This window comes from Centruroides sculpturatus, unplaced genomic scaffold, assembly GCF_000671375.1.
Source record: "Centruroides sculpturatus isolate CEXI.00-Female unplaced genomic scaffold, Cexi_2.0 scaffold473, whole genome shotgun sequence".
In the NCBI taxonomy this organism is placed as follows: domain Eukaryota; kingdom Metazoa; phylum Arthropoda; class Arachnida; order Scorpiones; family Buthidae; genus Centruroides; species Centruroides sculpturatus.
In genome coordinates, this window is record NW_019384687.1 from 275,258 (window position 1) to 294,424 (window position 19,167).

Here is a 19,167-nt window from a genome sequence, read left to right on the forward strand (position 1 = left end):
AATAAATTAAAAGTTTCGGTTGTCGAATACATTAAAGAATAATTGCCAATTTTGCATTTTTATTAATTATGATCTAGAAATATAAATTCTTTTAAAAAAAAGTAAGTAAATAAAAATAAACAAGAGTTCATCACTTATCAATAAACGTCTTGCTTATGCATATAATTTAAAACTGCGTGCATATGATTAATGATAGGTTATGAATATTTTTAAAAATGCTTAATAAATATAGGGTTAGTAAATTTGTAGTAAAAACAGTAATTATGAAATTAATGTAGCTAATAATTTTAACTAATGTTGAAGTTTTTTAAGAGTTTTTTTTTTTCCTTAAAATTGGATAATATGTTAAAACGATATTAAAAGATTGCTTGAATTTGCTGGTTTTCTCAGCGTGCACGACTGTTTATAATTAACTCTTCTATCTACAGCAGTGCTCCTAATGTCTCTAAGTAGAGTGCCTGGAGTAATCTGTTATTAACTCAGAGTATATTAACAACTCTCGAAGCGATCGCGAGCTACCAATTGAGAAACTTCGATTTTAAAAAACCCGTAGCATCGATTAACAAACGATTGTAATTATAAAATTTATATTTATTAAATGTATAATATCTTATTAACATAAGTAAATTTATTTGAGCGAGTGCCATTATGTTTAATTTTAAAATTATTTTTTATATTAATAATTATTATATTTATGTATTAATATCGACAACTTTTCAACGTTTTAAAGCAGCTAAAATGCGCCCATCCTTGAGAATTCTTAAATATGTTAATAGAATAATAAATAGTTTACATTTATTAAAATTTTAAATATATGCAAAAGAGATTTTTAGCAATTATTTTGGCGAGAAATATTTAACAGGATAAAAATTTCAAATATAAAAATTCATTTAAAGAACATTTTGGTTTGCTTCAATTGTGACACGAAGACATTTTTCTGTTTGAAGTTTTGTTCTAGAATGGAAATGAAGACAATAATTTGAATGCAGTCATTAAGAATGTGAATAGGTGATGGGATGGTTTAATTAACATGCTGATTGTTTCGTGTCAGAAGTGCTGACGAAGATTGCTTGTTTGTACCATCTACATAATATAAAACGCAGCAAATTTTAAAATTCCTGGATTTGTTTTAAAACTGTTTTACTAAGAATAAAAATATAAAATTAAAATAGAAAAAAAAATGTTCAGTAAATAAATAAATAAGAAACAAAACTTTAAGCGAATTGTTTTCTTTTATAATTAATTTTCTTTATTTTGTAATTACCACCAAATTCTATTGAGTTCTACTCGAGTATTACCAAACCAGAAGACAAACAAAGTCTATCTTTGTTGTGTTTAGATTACTTTTCGTTTGTTATTTTCTATCAGTTTGTTAAGAAAATTTAGAAGATTGCTAGTTGTTAGAAAACAACTTTCTTGCTCTTTAGTTTTACCTTCATTTTACTGATGCTTTGAGATTCTAAATTATTGAATGTATTGAAGCAAATTGTTTGGGAAATGAGGTTGATAATAATGGAATGTATAGAGAATCGGGTTATTAAGTACAGCTGCTAACACATTTAGAGAAATATCTACAAATTAGCGTTTGCCATCGATGAAACTGAACATGATCCATAATCTATGGAATCGTTTAATAAGGTTCATTTAGCTAGAGACATAGATATAGACTAGATGCAAAAATTAATCTACTGCTAATTACAGAAGCTATGTTAACTCTATTGTCAGGAACATCGGGAAATATGACAATAACGATTTGGAAATGCTACATAAACTGAATTTAATTTATTATAAGGCTATATTCATTGATTATAGACTATGGAATATAAGATTAGAGTACATTATGTGCTAATATTCTTGCACTAAAATCCTCTTAAGAATCTTTGAATTATATTAAAATCTCCATTCAATTAAATTTTCTGTAAATATAATGTTTTTTTTTTTCAAATTACATTTAATATATTCAATAGCTACAAAATATACAATATAAAATTAAAATGCATCTTAATACTTTTTTATACAACATATCTGTATTTTTACGCTTTATATAAACTATAGTTTTCTATTAAAAATAAACATGTTTCTCGTTATCTATCAATATAATTTCAATAGAATTTAATCAGCTTATTATCTTTATTATGCTATAGAATTGAATTATCCTTCATTATTTTCTTATTGCTGTACTTTTTTTTGAAACCATGATGAATGAATTGTTGTAGGATATAAAATTATTTTGCTTCAATAATTTTAATAAGAAATATTATATAGCCTAGTATCCATGCAGTAAATATTTGAATCTGTGTACTATATATTATACAACAAGAAATATTTAATACGGTATTTATTATCATTTGCAGCCATAAAAAATTAATTAGTTATTTAGAGATACTGACTATTGTAGAAAATAATAATAATAATAATGTTATATTTTAGCCTACTTAACCCACACACATCTTAAGAAGTTTTGAATTAAGAAATAAGTATTTTTAAAGCCACTATTTCTTTTGTAATCGTCATAAAAGATAATTTTTATGTTAAGTAAAAAGTTTTTTAATAAATTAAAATGTATGCGAGTGTAATTTTCCTAGAAAATCATTAATAGCTAAAGAAGGAAAGGAAACAGATCTGTGGGATACAAAGAAGAGGCACTTGGCTTAACATTCTCTTTGAAATGACTCCAAGACTTGTTCCAGATGTTGCAATTGTGTACCACAAACGATATCTCAAGTGCTATTTGTCTCCATTAAGAAAGAGATGTTAACTCAAACTGCAACCTTAATCAAAGTAAATTTAACACCTTCTTTCTATTAAGATAATTGATGATTAATATATGTAAAACCATCATCTAACTGGATTTACTTTTTACGATTTTCGTCAATTTATATATTATCAAACATTAAGAGAGAAAATAAGAAGTTTTAGTAGATGCAAAACGCTTCCATTTTTATAAGCACGAAAACCTTTGACTATAAACTAATGAAAATTAAAAAATAATAATATATTTCCTCGAAACTTTTTAGTTATTAATTGAATTTTAGTAAGAGCTTTCGAAAATTCTTTTCTTAGCTTGAAAGTTTCCATCTCTTGTAGAAGAGAGGCAGAAATATTCTTATCTTTGCTCCGATTTAAAGAAGAAAAAAAATGAATAAATATTTTATAGCTGTTTTATTATTAATAAATTTATTATTAAAAAGTATAAATTACATCGAACGTATAGCCGCATTTAGAAATTAATTAGTTAAGAGAATAAGTCGCATTTTCTTTTAGAAAAATTAATGTATTTTTACCGGGGCGGCTAAGTGGATTTTTACTAATAAATAAAATTGGCAAAGAAAAATTTCGCCGCTAGATTTAATTAATTATATTTAGGATAAAATAATAATTAGAATAATTTTCAAGAATATTAAATACGATCTGACTATAAATCTGTCAAGGAGGGAGAGAGGGATAGGATAATAATTTAAAACCTATAGAAACGGTAGTATTTTAAGAACGATTTATATTCTTCTCTTAAACCATAAAGGTTTTTATCGTCAGTTTTCTTCTATCTCTATTAAAGTAGTTTCCTCCGGGGATGACATCTGGCCTGGAAATTACACTATTCTCTTTTTGTTCCTCTGTGTTTCTCTCTAAATGTCTTCATCGTTTACGAAATGACTAATCTAAGAGCGACCGGAATAGAAAATTATCAGTTCAACTAAAATGTCAGTTAAATTGATGATTAAAGTCTTTTAAATTACTACAGTACGTAAGGAATGTTAATTTTTTCCCTTTTTGCAGATAATATCCAATTATTCTTTCAATTTTTGTCTGATTATGCCTATACGTATGTAAAAAGATCGAGCAAATTAATATTCTTTCAGTAATTAGTGCTCAGGATAAAAGGGGGAAAAACACAAAATTTAATAATTTGATAGATAAATATTCAGATAACTTTTGCTTCAGTTTTAATAAAAAGATTAATTTCATTAATAAATTAATTGCTTTAGAATCTTTTTTCTCGAAAATCAAAATTGGTCAACAAGAAATTGAACGACAGAACAGCAACATATAGGAAATCAACTTTTATAATTTCTTTTTGGCTGAAAGAAAGAATGCAGACTTTTACGTGATAGAAGGCCTTGGTTTATCACAAAAATGAAAAAATGTACTGGTACGTAGCAGTTGATTTCGGTTTTGTTCCAACTTGTGCTCTTTTCTTTTATTTTTACACAACCTTTTTGCTAATCTCTCCAATTCTAAACAGAGGCGGAGAGATTACTTTTGCTAGTTTTAATAATAATTTCTTTTCTTTTTTTTCAATTAAGAAGTTGAACTAAATGTAATAACGTAGTTTGTTGTAATATATTTAAACGTTAACTTAATTTTTCTCAACTTTTTAATATTGAAATTCTAAAGAACGAACTGGATTGATCCTTGTTTCTCCGTTTATTCTAAATATTAAATGAACTTTCTACATAAACATTTATAATTTAAATTTAGATATAAAATTAATTTACGCATAATTTTACCACTAAAACTACTAATTTTTCATTATTTCCTTATATTGCTTGGTATTAATTTTCCACTTTGTCTTAAGTTATAATTCTGCTTTTCATTTTCAAGTAGGATCTAACTTATTATTACCGTAATATTAAATCTGCCGATAAGTTTCAATAGTACTTAGTTTATTTAACTGTAAATGTAAAATAATTTTATTTTTACAGCTTCATATATCCATTACCTCTCTAATTATGTAAGTTATAGATGCAGACTTTATGTTATCTCAGTTTTCTTAGATATAATAATAGTACTAGTCATAATTTTAAATCTTAGTTTTTCAATTACCCACAGACGTATAGCATTTTCTAATTATATCACAGGAAAACATCTGGAAAGGAATTATCTCCAGGTGTCATGTTAGTTTCTTAAGGCATTTCAGGTTTTTTTTAAATAGTATAAAGTATAAATTAATATAATTTCTTAAAATAATTGCTAAATTATTGCTTAATTAAAATAAAGCAATAATTTGAATTAAATTATAGCTAAAATTTTGTCTATGTTTAATTATAATTTTCAATTAACACTAGTCACTAGACATACTCTTAATTCATTAATTAGCTGTCGATAAAATTCTATTTCTTCAGTTAGCTCGAGGACTAATATTAGTTCAGGTGTAGGTGTAATGTTAGTTATCCAGTTAGCTTTAGGTGCAATGTTAGTTTTCCACATTAACTCTTGGTGTACCGTTAGTGCTCCAGTTAGCTGTAGATATAATATTACTTTTCCAGTTAGCTTTAGGTATAATGTTCTTTAGATAAATACAGAGATGCCTCAGGCGATTTTGCCACTGAATCTATCTATTTATCAACTTAGATAGATACAAATAAAAATATTTTATTTTTGAAATAACTATCAACAATTTTCGTAGTTTTTTATAATTTAAAATTGACGCTTTTTAATTTTTTTTTAAAGTGATAATGCAAAAATAAATTTTAAAAAAAAAATTCGATTTTGTATATATCCGGGATTACTTTGAGAATTGCACTCGCCTTTTTTGTTTTTCCTCTACTGTAAATACAATAAGGCCATTCTGTATCTGCATACCGATTGCTATCATGCTTCCTGGAAAAAAAAGATTCTAACAAAAAAATAAAAAATATAAAAAAAAAGAAGTAAAAGAAACGGCCGCATTTTGAAATCGTCAGAAGATGTTGCAAATTTATGGAATGCATCTCTTCGGTACGCGAATTTAAAGAAAAAAAAAAGAGAAAAACTTTTTTAAATTTTAGCATCAGTTAGTTTAACGGCACTCAAAACGAGTTAGAAAATATCTTCTTAAATTTTTGAAAAAGGTTCCGATTGCTGAATATACTGAATATACTTTTAAAAAAAATACATACATAACTTATATATCTATGTATATATGTATATAAGACATCGTTATGTGATGTACTGTACAGTTCGTACGGTGCGGTTCTTCTATAAAGTAATCTGAAGTTATTTAATGTATAAGTAGCATGTGCACTGAACTTAGAGATAATTTGGTCTAAATTATGGAAGTTTCCGTAAAGGTCATAGGAAAGAGCAGGAATATAACGATCTTATTAAAGTTCACTGTAAAGGACGAAATTGTTTGTTTCTTTTAAAAATTCGATACTTTCCTTTTATTTAATAGAGAAATATAACCATATATTTTTACTTAATGTTTATTATAAACATATATAGCCTATATTTTTAAAATAGTTACTTGAATTTCATTAAAATGTTATACAGTATTCAATAATAGGCAATTTGTCTCTCAAGGAAATAATAATATTATTTATATTGATAAAAAAATGATATATTTATACGGAATATGTAAAAAAAACTGTCCCAAAGGAAAATTGTACGTCATGTAAAATATATAAATCTTATCAATATAATTGCATTTAGTCACGATTTCATTTAATAGATTATTCAAATTTTTTAAAACAAATATTAAATAATAAAAATTTATTATTTTTAGAATTTTACGTAAGTTATATTTAATGAAAATAAAATATATATGCCTAGAATTATGACTAATTTAATAATTTCGAAGCTGCGAATAATTTATAATTGAATAATAAATAATAAAGGTCATAAACTAGGGATAAAATGTGATTAATCGTGCAGATAGCATTTATAACTTTTATAAAAGTGATATATCATATTTAGAAGAAGAAATTAAGACTGGAGAATTCATCTGTAGGTTGGTAAGAGTGCAAGTGGTGAAATGGTGCCATTGATCTAATAGTGTACCAATAAACACTAGTTAAGAAAAATCCTTTAATGCCTTCTTACTTTATCTGCCCAGTTTCGATTAGATATAAAGATAAATGGTAACGTTTATTAGAAATCAGCTTTCAATCAGGTAACAATTGAAAAATAAAGGTAGAAGGGGAAACGAATCAAATATTGTCTTAATAAGGTATATAACTCATTATCTATCCTAAGAGACTCTTTTCGAATTAAAATTTACTATTTCGCTGCAATGGAAAAAGGTATAATTGCACCTAACAAGCACAATTGCACCCTGGCTAAATAAGTTGTCTTTTCCATTAGAGGGTGACTATCTAGGTCATGCGAGTCTCTCTCTTCGGATAATGTAACTAGTTTTGCCTAGTTACTAAGACATTAAGGCCGTAAATATTTTTGGATAGATTTACGTCTAGTTGTACGACCGCTACGAAACTAGCAAAAATTAAAAATTATGTTTATAATTGAGAACGAACGTGACAGTGAAAAAATATAGTTAATTTGTTCTTTTATCAGCTATCGCAGTCCAACGAGAGTTACGTGTACTTGTACAGAACAGATTTAAATACGGAAGGAACATACGCATGCGAGGTATCTACAGAAGCACCTTTATTCAAGACTGTCAAAGCCGAGGAGGATTTGCGTGTGTACGGTGAGTGAAAATGTGAGTTATTTATATCAATTGTTTCAACATTTTTGTACAACATTCGAGAAAATGCGCTTATTTAAATTTATAAACAAAGGGCGCATTCTTTGTTTTATTTTTTATTTTTTTTTATTTTTTATTTTTTCTTACTTCGAAGTTGAATACTTGCTGCACAATATTATCTTCTAACACCAGATCGTCTGACGTAATAGCCTAACATCGATCAAGAGTGTTGGTGTTCCTGCTGCATTTCTGCATTAACCTTATCGTTTTGTATTCAGAATATGCACGAGCGACTTATGTTCCAATAGAAACAACATCGATCTCGGTAATTGAATCCTAGATTAAATTTATTTTCCAAAATAATACCGAAATTTAATAGTGTTTATTCAATATGTCATTCCGTTTCGGAAATGTAAATTTTTAAAAATAAAAATAAAAAAAAATATGTATTCGTTAAAATAGCAATTGAAGGTATATTATGAGTAGAAAATTCATTAATAAACCGGATCCAATTCTAAAGACGTTTCGTCGTTTCGTAATTGCTTGTTTGAGACAACATTCAACCATCGATCTGTTCTCGAAGGCAAGCATCGTCGAAACAAACTCCACTAACATTGTTTGAAGTTCTGTTACACTGAAATACGCCTACAGACATTTCGTTGGTGAAAGTCCGATATCCGATTGCCGATCACTTTTTTTACCTTTCTCATTTAGTGCCGCGATTTTTGGTAGCAAAAGTTTCTCTTACATTATTCATCCATCCGGCCACACAATGGACGAATTATATCCGGAGCATAACCTATCAAATTTCACTCTTTAATATACCAGTCGAAGTTTTCGTCCGAAGATATCATTCAATGTTTTTGACTATAAGACAAAAAGTTATGTTTCGGAGACACTGGAGTGATCGGCAGAGCGAGTTTTAAGAGACTTATATAGCGCTTGCATTACCTTTCTTGCAATTTTTATGTCTGGCGGTGACGAAATCTGCGCTGCAGTTATAATATTTATTCCCGCTTGATAATTTATTATTTTTGTTTAACGGTTGAAAAACTGATGCGAGTTTGTACAGACATAAACCTTTTCAGTTCTATAGTTAGAATGATTAAAGTTAGTCAATGTGTGCCCACATCTCTACGCTATCTACTAGTTGGATAGAAAGCATTAGGACAAATTTCTTTTTTATTGTTAGTGCGGGTACCACTTCCTTTTGGTCGTGAGCGAGCCTGTCCAATGAAATATTCACAATACATCTCAGCCGAAGCCAATACCTGAATGGCTGTTGGCCTTCCAACTTCAATAAAGACGTCAGGATAGACTAGATCCTATTAAGTAAGATTCCATTACAAAAATAAACTCGTAGCTGGCAGACTTTAGTCCGATCGCGTACACGTAATTAAAGGTGACGAATATGGCACCTGGATAAACATGACAGTAAAACCTCCCTCTTCTTTTTTATCTTTTTTTTTCTAATTATTTATTGATAGTTTCAACATATAAATATAATGCAACTATTTCTATCTGGTGTAATTTTAGATAATCTTTGTACGGTAACCGCTCATTGGCTAGTGGTCGAGTGACATAGGAATACTTTTTGTTAAATTGATTCATATTGATTTTTATTCCCCGGTGGAAGCGGGAAAACTACGAGCTCTTTTATTTCCTTTAACAAGATCAGAAAGAAAATAGTTGGTTTCCAATAGATCTAGGGGATATCGAAAGCAACTATAATTGTTAGATGCGTAACACCAACCTTGCATCTCAGTTCATGATATAGTCCTGCTCTCCTCATTGTTATCAATAAATCCGGCGTATTGAACTCGATAAGTCAATTGGTTTAGCTATTGTTAAAGAAAAATAAAAGGTCTTTGGATGTTGTCGTCTTCAGCATTTTGTTTCTTAAAAAATCGTTGGAATTTGGCCTTTGGCTGATTTTTAACAATTATTTGGATTGGCGGTGTTTAAGAGAAATGCCAGTACAGTTTCGTTTTGTTACATACATCTGACGCAAAGCAGCGATCGTTTCTGAAGGATAAGGGGAAAAAATAATAATAGAGTAATTCCTTCCAGGTATAAAAGTTCGGATTTTATTTAACTAACTACAGGAAACGTCGAAAGTTTTCGCGATCGGTAAATAAAGACAATGCAATAGCTAGAGTTACTGTTTAGGATCTGGTTCATTAGACACCTGTCAAGGTGTATTTACATAGTAAATATTCCAGATATACCAACAAAAAGCAACTAAAAAACAGATGCAGTTTTTTTCTCTTCTATTGTTGAATTATTGATTGCGCCAAGTGGAAGAGAAATGTTTAGGAAATTAGCATGAAAGCGCGAGATGCGCTAAAGAGCTCAAATCGGATCGAATTCCGAGACATTTTATATTTCAACAATTGTCCCTTTATACTTAATTGAGCAATTTAGTAAATTGTCGGTTCTATTGTTGCCAGAGTCTTTTCCGATCTGCTGAAACGACCAAAAATTTACAAGAAAAATGCTTCACGAAGATCATTAACTATATTCTCTTCTGGATAACAATTTTCTGTATAAAATCGAATTTACAATATAATTTGTGCAGTTTAAAAATAAAAATACCTTCACTACATTTATTTATTTTTATTTTTTTACTCAAACTAAACTTTTAATAAACAAAATAAATACAAGATTTTCCAGAATTTTATTAATGTAATTTCGATATAAGAATTTTATTTTTCGTATCAAGAAAAATACTTTGAAAATTACATAAAAATATAAATTATTATTATTATTTCATTATTTTTTCCCCGATTTTTGCTGCCTCTCACAACGAAATTTGTTTCGTTGGAGACATTGAACACTTATCTATCAACCTATATGGTTTTGTCTTGAAATATTGATCACGTCTGGTAGTTAGAAGGGAAAAAAAATTCTTTTAAACAAAAAATGAAATAAAACACTTTCTGAAAATTAGATATTAATATTCAGTTGCAAGATTTTTTTCCCGTTTACGAATTATCGGATTGTGGACTATCTGTAAATAATTGAGATGCGTTATTCATTTCGATCAAAAATCTGGAAAGTAATCTTTTGAATGCTAACTCTTAGTGGCAAGATGCTTGGAAAAGTCCCAAAGAATGGTTCAATTTCGGAAGAATCCCATGGGGAACTATCTAATCGATAACCTTCCGATCTATACATATGTAAGAAGACGTCAAACAAACAAAGTATTGTCACTTTGTTCCATGTCAGACAGCGATTCCTTTTTGTCACTTGCTGAGCAATTGAGACGCATAAGCTGACAAACATGTCTGTCATTGATTGTTGACAAGCTGAGATATTGTAAAAAATTTTTTTTAAAAAAATGGCTAAAGCATTTTTTGAAGAATGTCTTATCCACCACAAAAATCCTCTCTATTCGCAAATCTACTGATTTAATGTACTGTACAGTACAGGTGTTACAGATTGGATTTCTACACTGACACAGACAAACAACTTACAACTTTTAATAGATTTTAAACCACATTTTAAATAAATGTGAAATGTAAATTTTGTCGTAATTTTAAATATCTTTGAATAGATAATTTAATTTTAAAAGAAAAACCTTTCCCTTTTTTCAATTGCTATAAAATCGCTAGCGATTTATGCCGATTGATAGCATTTTGTCTGTGTTGCTTGTTATCTCTGCGGTTTCAAACAGGCACAGTTTACTTCAAAGACTCATTGTTATTACTCCTGTTAATTTACCATTGGTAATTATTCACTCAAAGATACTAAATATCGTGGAACATTGCCTACAATTGACCGTGCCATTTACTGACCAAGATCTGTGGCTTGTCAGGTGAGTCGAGACGTTTTGTTCGCTATGTCTCTTTCGAATAGTGGCTTTTCATCACCTAGGCACTTTGCTAAATTAACCATCCTTTCTGCGGTTAGCTGTGCGGTTATAGGGCGATTCAATATCAGATAAAACAAAAAATAAAAGAAATATGCTGACGCTCTATATTCCATTGGGATAACGTTGTATGCATGCATAACAAAACTATTGCTTAAATGCACGTATCGAGTGATATTTTAAAAGTGTTTTACTGTTTTTTTTTTCCTTCGCAGTAATGCCCAAAGAACTTCCTACAATTGACGGAATCGTTTCTCGTTACCAAGTAGGTGACGTACTCAACGTAACATGTACTTCAATTCCGTCCAAACCTGTATCCACCCTGAAATGGTTAGTTGATGACCAAGAGGTAAGAATAGATTCTTTCTGTTTTTTTATTATCAATATTAAGAATAAAGATAAAGACAGTAAGTTATTAAAAATTAGTAAAGCGTTCATCGAGAGGCCATCTTCCCTTTTTGAAAATGAAACATTCCATAGTTCCGAAACAATTAATTAGAAGAGTTCATTCGATGCAAATTCATATTTGACGTTATTTAATTCACGAATCAAATGAGATTAAATTTGAAAACTCGTTGAACAACATAGTAAAAGTATCTATCTATCGCATTTCCCTCCGCGAACATTTTTCACGTTTGATTACTTCAATTCGTGACAAATTCTCTTTCATTAGTGAACTTCCATTTATTAGATGAAAATGTCAGATGTATTGTTGAAAATATTCGATTATCATCGGATTGTTTTGTAACTTAATCAAGGATCTCCAAACCGATTATAACATATGCATGATTTACTTAAATTTTACGTTTTAATTACATATTATCACATAGGCACGTTTAAATTTTATATACGAAACGGTCTAATGAGATTTCTGGAAAATCGAATTTTAGCGTAGGTTTTCGAGAAACTTTTTATTTTATTTCTTCTCCTCTTCTTTTTATTAAAGAGTTGAGAAGAGACTACACGTTTAATTGATCTAGGTTACTTAGAAACTGTTAAATATTCATCAGTAGCTTATTTATATAGTTTTTGTACTTAGTATAGAAAAATAACAATAAAAACCGTAAAAAAAAAGTAACGTTAAACTCTAAATTAATCTGTTTTCGATTTTATTCCCCGTCTTAAATTGACTAAAGTCAATAATTTGAGAAAATGAATGATTTCTTGAGATGCCTTTTTTTCATTTTAATCAGCCTTTTTTTTAATACTCCAGCTGTAAATTAAACAAAGCAGTTGTTTCAAAAAGTAATACAAAATTAAATAAGTATAAAAAATACAGTCTGGTTTCTTCCCTTTCTTCCTCTTTTTCTCTTTTTTTTTTATTTTATATTTATTTTGCCTAAGAGGAAAAGAGCGAAGTAAAATAGGATTTTGTTGTGATATTTTGATAATGTCAGATATTTATTGACAGTATCGTATTGTGAGATGGTATCAAATTTTTATTGCGAGTATTTCATTGTTTTACATAAAGAAAATATACAGATATATACATATATTATTTTTATATTTTCAAAAATAAATTTTCTATATATATTTTTTCTTTTTAAGATTTTTCTTATCTGATATTTAAATAATATCGTGTTATTTCTTTTTTGTCGAATAAAAATTTGAACGTCTGGATCAGCAGTTAACTTTTTTTATTACTTTTATTGAGAATTATGGTTTCTGTAATCCTCCTATATCTTAAGTTCTGTAAAATTGAATTCGGTATCAATATATCATATGAAAATCTGAACGTATAAATATAGTAAGGTCATCTAAAAATAAATCAATATTGTTTCGGATCACACAAAAAAAATAAATCTGATCGTATAAAAATGTTATCAGGAAATAAAATATTTTTAATTAAATAGGAAGTAAATTGATCATTAATTAAAATAAAATTTAATTAATAATATGAAACGAATTAAAATGTATCTTATAATTAAGTAAAATTGTCTAATTATACAATTGAAATTAATAAGAATTTAAGATTTTGTAGTTTTGATTCCTCTTTAATTTTCTTTGCTGTATATAAATGAGATTAATGAGGAATCAAAATTGTTTAAATTACATGAATGCATTTGATAAGATGATAAATTACTTTCAGTTACATAAATAAAATTCAATTAAAAACTAAAAATAAAATCTTAATTTATTCTTTTAAGCTCGTGAAGAAAATTTTTTAAAAATATTATATGAGTGAAATTAATTTTTAAAAATGGAATAATTTCACTATAAAAATTTAAATTAGCTTCAGTTTCAGAGATAAAATTCGTTTAAAATGTGTAATTTAAGACATTTTAAATATATATAAGTTTATATAAAGTATAAAAGTTATATAAATTGAAGGTAAGAGTGGTTAAATGAAAAAGTTTGGTTTATAAAAATGAAATTAGCAAGAAGTAAGGAATGTTTCTTAGTTAGTTGCTAATATAATTATTCAGCTTTCATTGAATATAAACATAGAGTTTATTATAATCAGCATAGTTTATCGACAAGGGGATTGTGGATGGAAAAGGGAGAAAAGCATAAAAATAATATAAGGAGTATGATGCAGAGTATATGGAGACGACAACTCTGGTGTAGTTGAGTTAGCTTAAGCCGCTGGAGGAAAACGAATCCAGTGGGATGGTCAACTGTAATTAGGAACGATTCCTTCCTATTGTCATTACATCGCTCCTCTCACCAATAATTGTATTCTACTGGAATCACTATGAGGCACAATGCATCGGAAATCTTTTACGAATTCCTATTGGCTCGAGATAGGGAGTTAGAGTTTGTTTAACATTCCATCTACCTCCGATACGTGCAGATGGAAAGAAATGACCAAGTTATTCTCTTTTATAATTTGTCCCAACAAAACGGTAATACTAATTGCTTCGGACAACAAAAGGAGAATGTAGTTTTAACATCAATTGAAAGTGTAATTAATACAGTTTAGAAACGTCAATTTTAAATGATGTTATAAACATCCCACTACATTTACTTCTCTCTTGCGATCCACCCAGACTCTCTTGACAACGCTAATAGCATCTTCTTTCCCTATTCCATTTATCACGTGCGCCTCGTCCCTCTCTTTCCAGTGACATCTCTAACACATGTAATTTGTATTTATTCGAAAGACAGGTGTTCCGATTTCTGCCATTTAGATAAATTATACACATCTATGCTTCAAATCTCTTAACTATTTATAAAGTTTAAAGTCTAGTATTTTTACTTCAGGTAAATCCCAATTTCGAAACCCGCTATCCAATCCTACGTCATCCGGATGGTTTACAGAGTTCTAGAATTCGTCTGACTTTAGTCTTAGATCATCGCCATTTTCGTCGAGGAGTGATGAAGCTGCACTGCAAAGCATCTTTAGCGTTAATATATTCTAGTAGCAGCGAAGAGCTCGTTATAAGAGAAAGAGGATCTAGAAAGCCTGTCCAGAATGGTAACTATAAATGCTCATCTGCCTTGAATTAATATAATATCTCGTTTAGACACTAATTGCAAATTCTGTAAGAGTTTCCGAAACTTTTTTACGATATAGATAATAATTACTTCAATAATATACATGATGATTACTTCATTTTTTAATATCAGTTTCTGCCGTCTACTTAACAAATATAAAAATTTTCTCTACTTCTACAAGGGGAAAAAATTTATCTTCATCAGTTTAATGCCGAATACATCAGGATAATTGAAATATATTCTAATAACTAAGAAAAAATTTTTTCAGCCTTTATTATTATTTTTACTATCTAAACTTGAAAAAAATATACATAAATATATTTTTTACGCGAGTATCAGATTGTTTCTATTATTAAACATGACTCGATGACAATTTTATGACAATATATTTATTTTTTTTTCAATTAAAATGTTATTATTAAAAGTTTGAGTGTAGCCTATATATATATATATATATACACACACACACACTACCTGCAGAAAAATTTAATTTCGCAAAATTGACTTTTTGCACTAGAGTAATTAATCTTAATACTTCTAACATATTGTTTTTCTTTAATAACGTAATGGATTTGCTAAGAAACATTATTACTTTTTTTATTTTTTTTCTCGAGTAGAGTTTATCCATTGACAAATCGTTGAAAATAGACAATCTTGTAACAATATTTATGCTTTTTAAATAAAATTTCTTATAAAATATTTATAAATTTTATACTAAATTATGCAATCTTTACACGTCTTTATCATTGATTAAAAATTCACTAATTAAAAAAAAAACTCTTTTTCAATCACGTTTCACTTCATTTACATATAAATTTTTTATAAACGAGAATTATCTTTGTTAAAACTTTATCATTAAGTTTAATTTTATTATAATTAATAAGTGATTTTTCTTTAATGTATTATAATTTACACAATTAAGCATTAATCCGTAACAATAGCAAAGGATCTATAATTACTGAACCAATTTACAACAAGAAACTTCTGAACGGATGTCAAATTGCTTGCATCCCATGAGATTCATTCAATGAAACACGTAATTCCACAATCATTCGACTCATTTTGCTAGTTAACAAAATTACAAAATGTAAAATCTTTTATTTTGATTATGATTTTATAAAATTAATTTTCTAGAAAATTTATATTGTCTATTTAATGTCCAATACATAATTTATATTCGCCTGTATCCAAATAACAATTTTCATGAAAGCATATTGATTTAAATTATGAAAATTAATAACAGTTTTAAATTTCATTTAGTTAATTTTTAAAGTAAAGTAAACATAAGTTAGTCTATACAATTTTCTTGCTTATAAAAATTAATTATTGTGTATCTAAGCGAAATTTTTCTACAGAGAACGATGCGACTTTATTGATAATCTAAGAAAATTTAAGATATTTTTATTATTAATTTAATAAATNTTATGACTAATTTAATAATTTCGAAGCTGCGAATAATTTATAATTGAATAATAAATAATAAAGGTCATAAACTAGGGATAAAATGTGATTAATCGTGCAGATAGCATTTATAACTTTTATAAAAGTGATATATCATATTTAGAAGAAGAAATTAAGACTGGAGAATTCATCTGTAGGTTGGTAAGAGTGCAAGTGGTGAAATGGTGCCATTGATCTAATAGTGTACCAATAAACACTAGTTAAGAAAAATCCTTTAATGCCTTCTTACTTTATCTGCCCAGTTTCGATTAGATATAAAGATAAATGGTAACGTTTATTAGAAATCAGCTTTCAATCAGGTAACAATTGAAAAATAAAGGTAGAAGGGGAAACGAATCAAATATTGTCTTAATAAGGTATATAACTCATTATCTATCCTAAGAGACTCTTTTCGAATTAAAATTTACTATTTCGCTGCAATGGAAAAAGGTATAATTGCACCTAACAAGCACAATTGCACCCTGGCTAAATAAGTTGTCTTTTCCATTAGAGGGTGACTATCTAGGTCATGCGAGTCTCTCTCTTCGGATAATGTAACTAGTTTTGCCTAGTTACTAAGACATTAAGGCCGTAAATATTTTTGGATAGATTTACGTCTAGTTGTACGACCGCTACGAAACTAGCAAAAATTAAAAATTATGTTTATAATTGAGAACGAACGTGACAGTGAAAAAATATAGTTAATTTGTTCTTTTATCAGCTATCGCAGTCCAACGAGAGTTACGTGTACTTGTACAGAACAGATTTAAATACGGAAGGAACATACGCATGCGAGGTATCTACAGAAGCACCTTTATTCAAGACTGTCAAAGCCGAGGAGGATTTGCGTGTGTACGGTGAGTGAAAATGTGAGTTATTTATATCAATTGTTTCAACATTTTTGTACAACATTCGAGAAAATGCGCTTATTTAAATTTATAAACAAAGGGCGCATTCTTTGTTTTATTTTTTATTTTTTTTTATTTTTTATTTTTTCTTACTTCGAAGTTGAATACTTGCTGCACAATATTATCTTCTAACACCAGATCGTCTGACGTAATAGCCTAACATCGATCAAGAGTGTTGGTGTTCCTGCTGCATTTCTGCATTAACCTTATCGTTTTGTATTCAGAATATGCACGAGCGACTTATGTTCCAATAGAAACAACATCGATCTCGGTAATTGAATCCTAGATTAAATTTATTTTCCAAAATAATACCGAAATTTAATAGTGTTTATTCAATATGTCATTCCGTTTCGGAAATGTAAATTTTTAAAAATAAAAATAAAAAAATATGTATTCGTTAAAATAGCAATTGAAGGTATATTATGAGTAGAAAATTCATTAATAAACCGGATCCAATTCTAAAGACGTTTCGTCGTTTCGTAATTGCTTGTTTGAGACAACATTCAACCATCGATCTGTTCTCGAAGGCAAGCATCGTCGAAACAAACTCCACTAACATTGTTTGAAGTTCTGTTACACTGAAATACGCCTACAGACATTTCGTTGGTGAAAGTCCGATATCCGATTGCCGATCACTTTTTTTACCTTTCTCATTTAGTGCCGCGATTTTTGGTAGCAAAAGTTTCTCTTACATTATTCATCCATCCGGCCACACAATGGACGAATTATATCCGGAGCATAACCTATCAAATTTCACTCTTTAATATACCAGTCGAAGTTTTCGTCCGAAGATATCATTCAATGTTTTTGACTATAAGACAAAAAGTTATGTTTCGGAGACACTGGAGTGATCGGCAGAGCGAGTTTTAAGAGACTTATATAGCGCTTGCATTACCTTTCTTGCAATTTTTATGTCTGGCGGTGACGAAATCTGCGCTGCAGTTATAATATTTATTCCCGCTTGATAATTTATTATTTTTGTTTAACGGTTGAAAAACTGATGCGAGTTTGTACAGACATAAACCTTTTCAGTTCTATAGTTAGAATGATTAAAGTTAGTCAATGTGTGCCCACATCTCTACGCTATCTACTAGTTGGATAGAAAGCATTAGGACAAATTTCTTTTTTATTGTTAGTGCGGGTACCACTTCCTTTTGGTCGTGAGCGAGCCTGTCCAATGAAATATTCACAATACATCTCAGCCGAAGCCAATACCTGAATGGCTGTTGGCCTTCCAACTTCAATAAAGACGTCAGGATAGACTAGATCCTATTAAGTAAGATTCCATTACAAAAATAAACTCGTAGCTGGCAGACTTTAGTCCGATCGCGTACACGTAATTAAAGGTGACGAATATGGCACCTGGATAAACATGACAGTAAAACCTCCCTCTTCTTTTTTATCTTTTTTTTTCTAATTATTTATTGATAGTTTCAACATATAAATATAATGCAACTATTTCTATCTGGTGTAATTTTAGATAATCTTTGTACGGTAACCGCTCATTGGCTAGTGGTCGAGTGACATAGGAATACTTTTTGTTAAATTGATTCATATTGATTTTTATTCCCCGGTGGAAGCGGGAAAACTACGAGCTCTTTTATTTCCTTTAACAAGATCAGAAAGAAAATAGTTGGTTTCCAATAGATCTAGGGGATATCGAAAGCAACTATAATTGTTAGATGCGTAACACCAACCTTGCATCTCAGTTCATGATATAGTCCTGCTCTCCTCATTGTTATCAATAAATCCGGCGTATTGAACTCGATAAGTCAATTGGTTTAGCTATTGTTAAAGAAAAATAAAAGGTCTTTGGATGTTGTCGTCTTCAGCATTTTGTTTCTTAAAAAATCGTTGGAATTTGGCCTTTGGCTGATTTTTAACAATTATTTGGATTGGCGGTGTTTAAGAGAAATGCCAGTACAGTTTCGTTTTGTTACATACATCTGACGCAAAGCAGCGATCGTTTCTGAAGGATAAGGGGAAAAAATAATAATAGAGTAATTCCTTCCAGGTATAAAAGTTCGGATTTTATTTAACTAACTACAGGAAACGTCGAAAGTTTTCGCGATCGGTAAATAAAGACAATGCAATAGCTAGAGTTA

General features: G+C 28.9%; 1 protein-coding gene across 1 annotated transcript in view; it reads left to right on the plus strand.

The window, feature by feature from the left end:
* The window catches only part of LOC111627072, a 54,908-nt gene that overhangs the window by 18,234 nt on the left and 17,507 nt on the right, over window positions 1-19,167 (plus strand). The window contains exons 3-6 of the mRNA XM_023370627.1: window positions 7,273-7,408; window positions 11,492-11,625; window positions 14,481-14,723; window positions 16,876-17,011. Of these exons, the coding sequence (XP_023226395.1) occupies window positions 7,273-7,408; window positions 11,492-11,625; window positions 14,481-14,723; window positions 16,876-17,011 (649 nt within the window). The remainder of the gene's footprint in view (window positions 1-7,272; window positions 7,409-11,491; window positions 11,626-14,480; window positions 14,724-16,875; window positions 17,012-19,167) is intronic.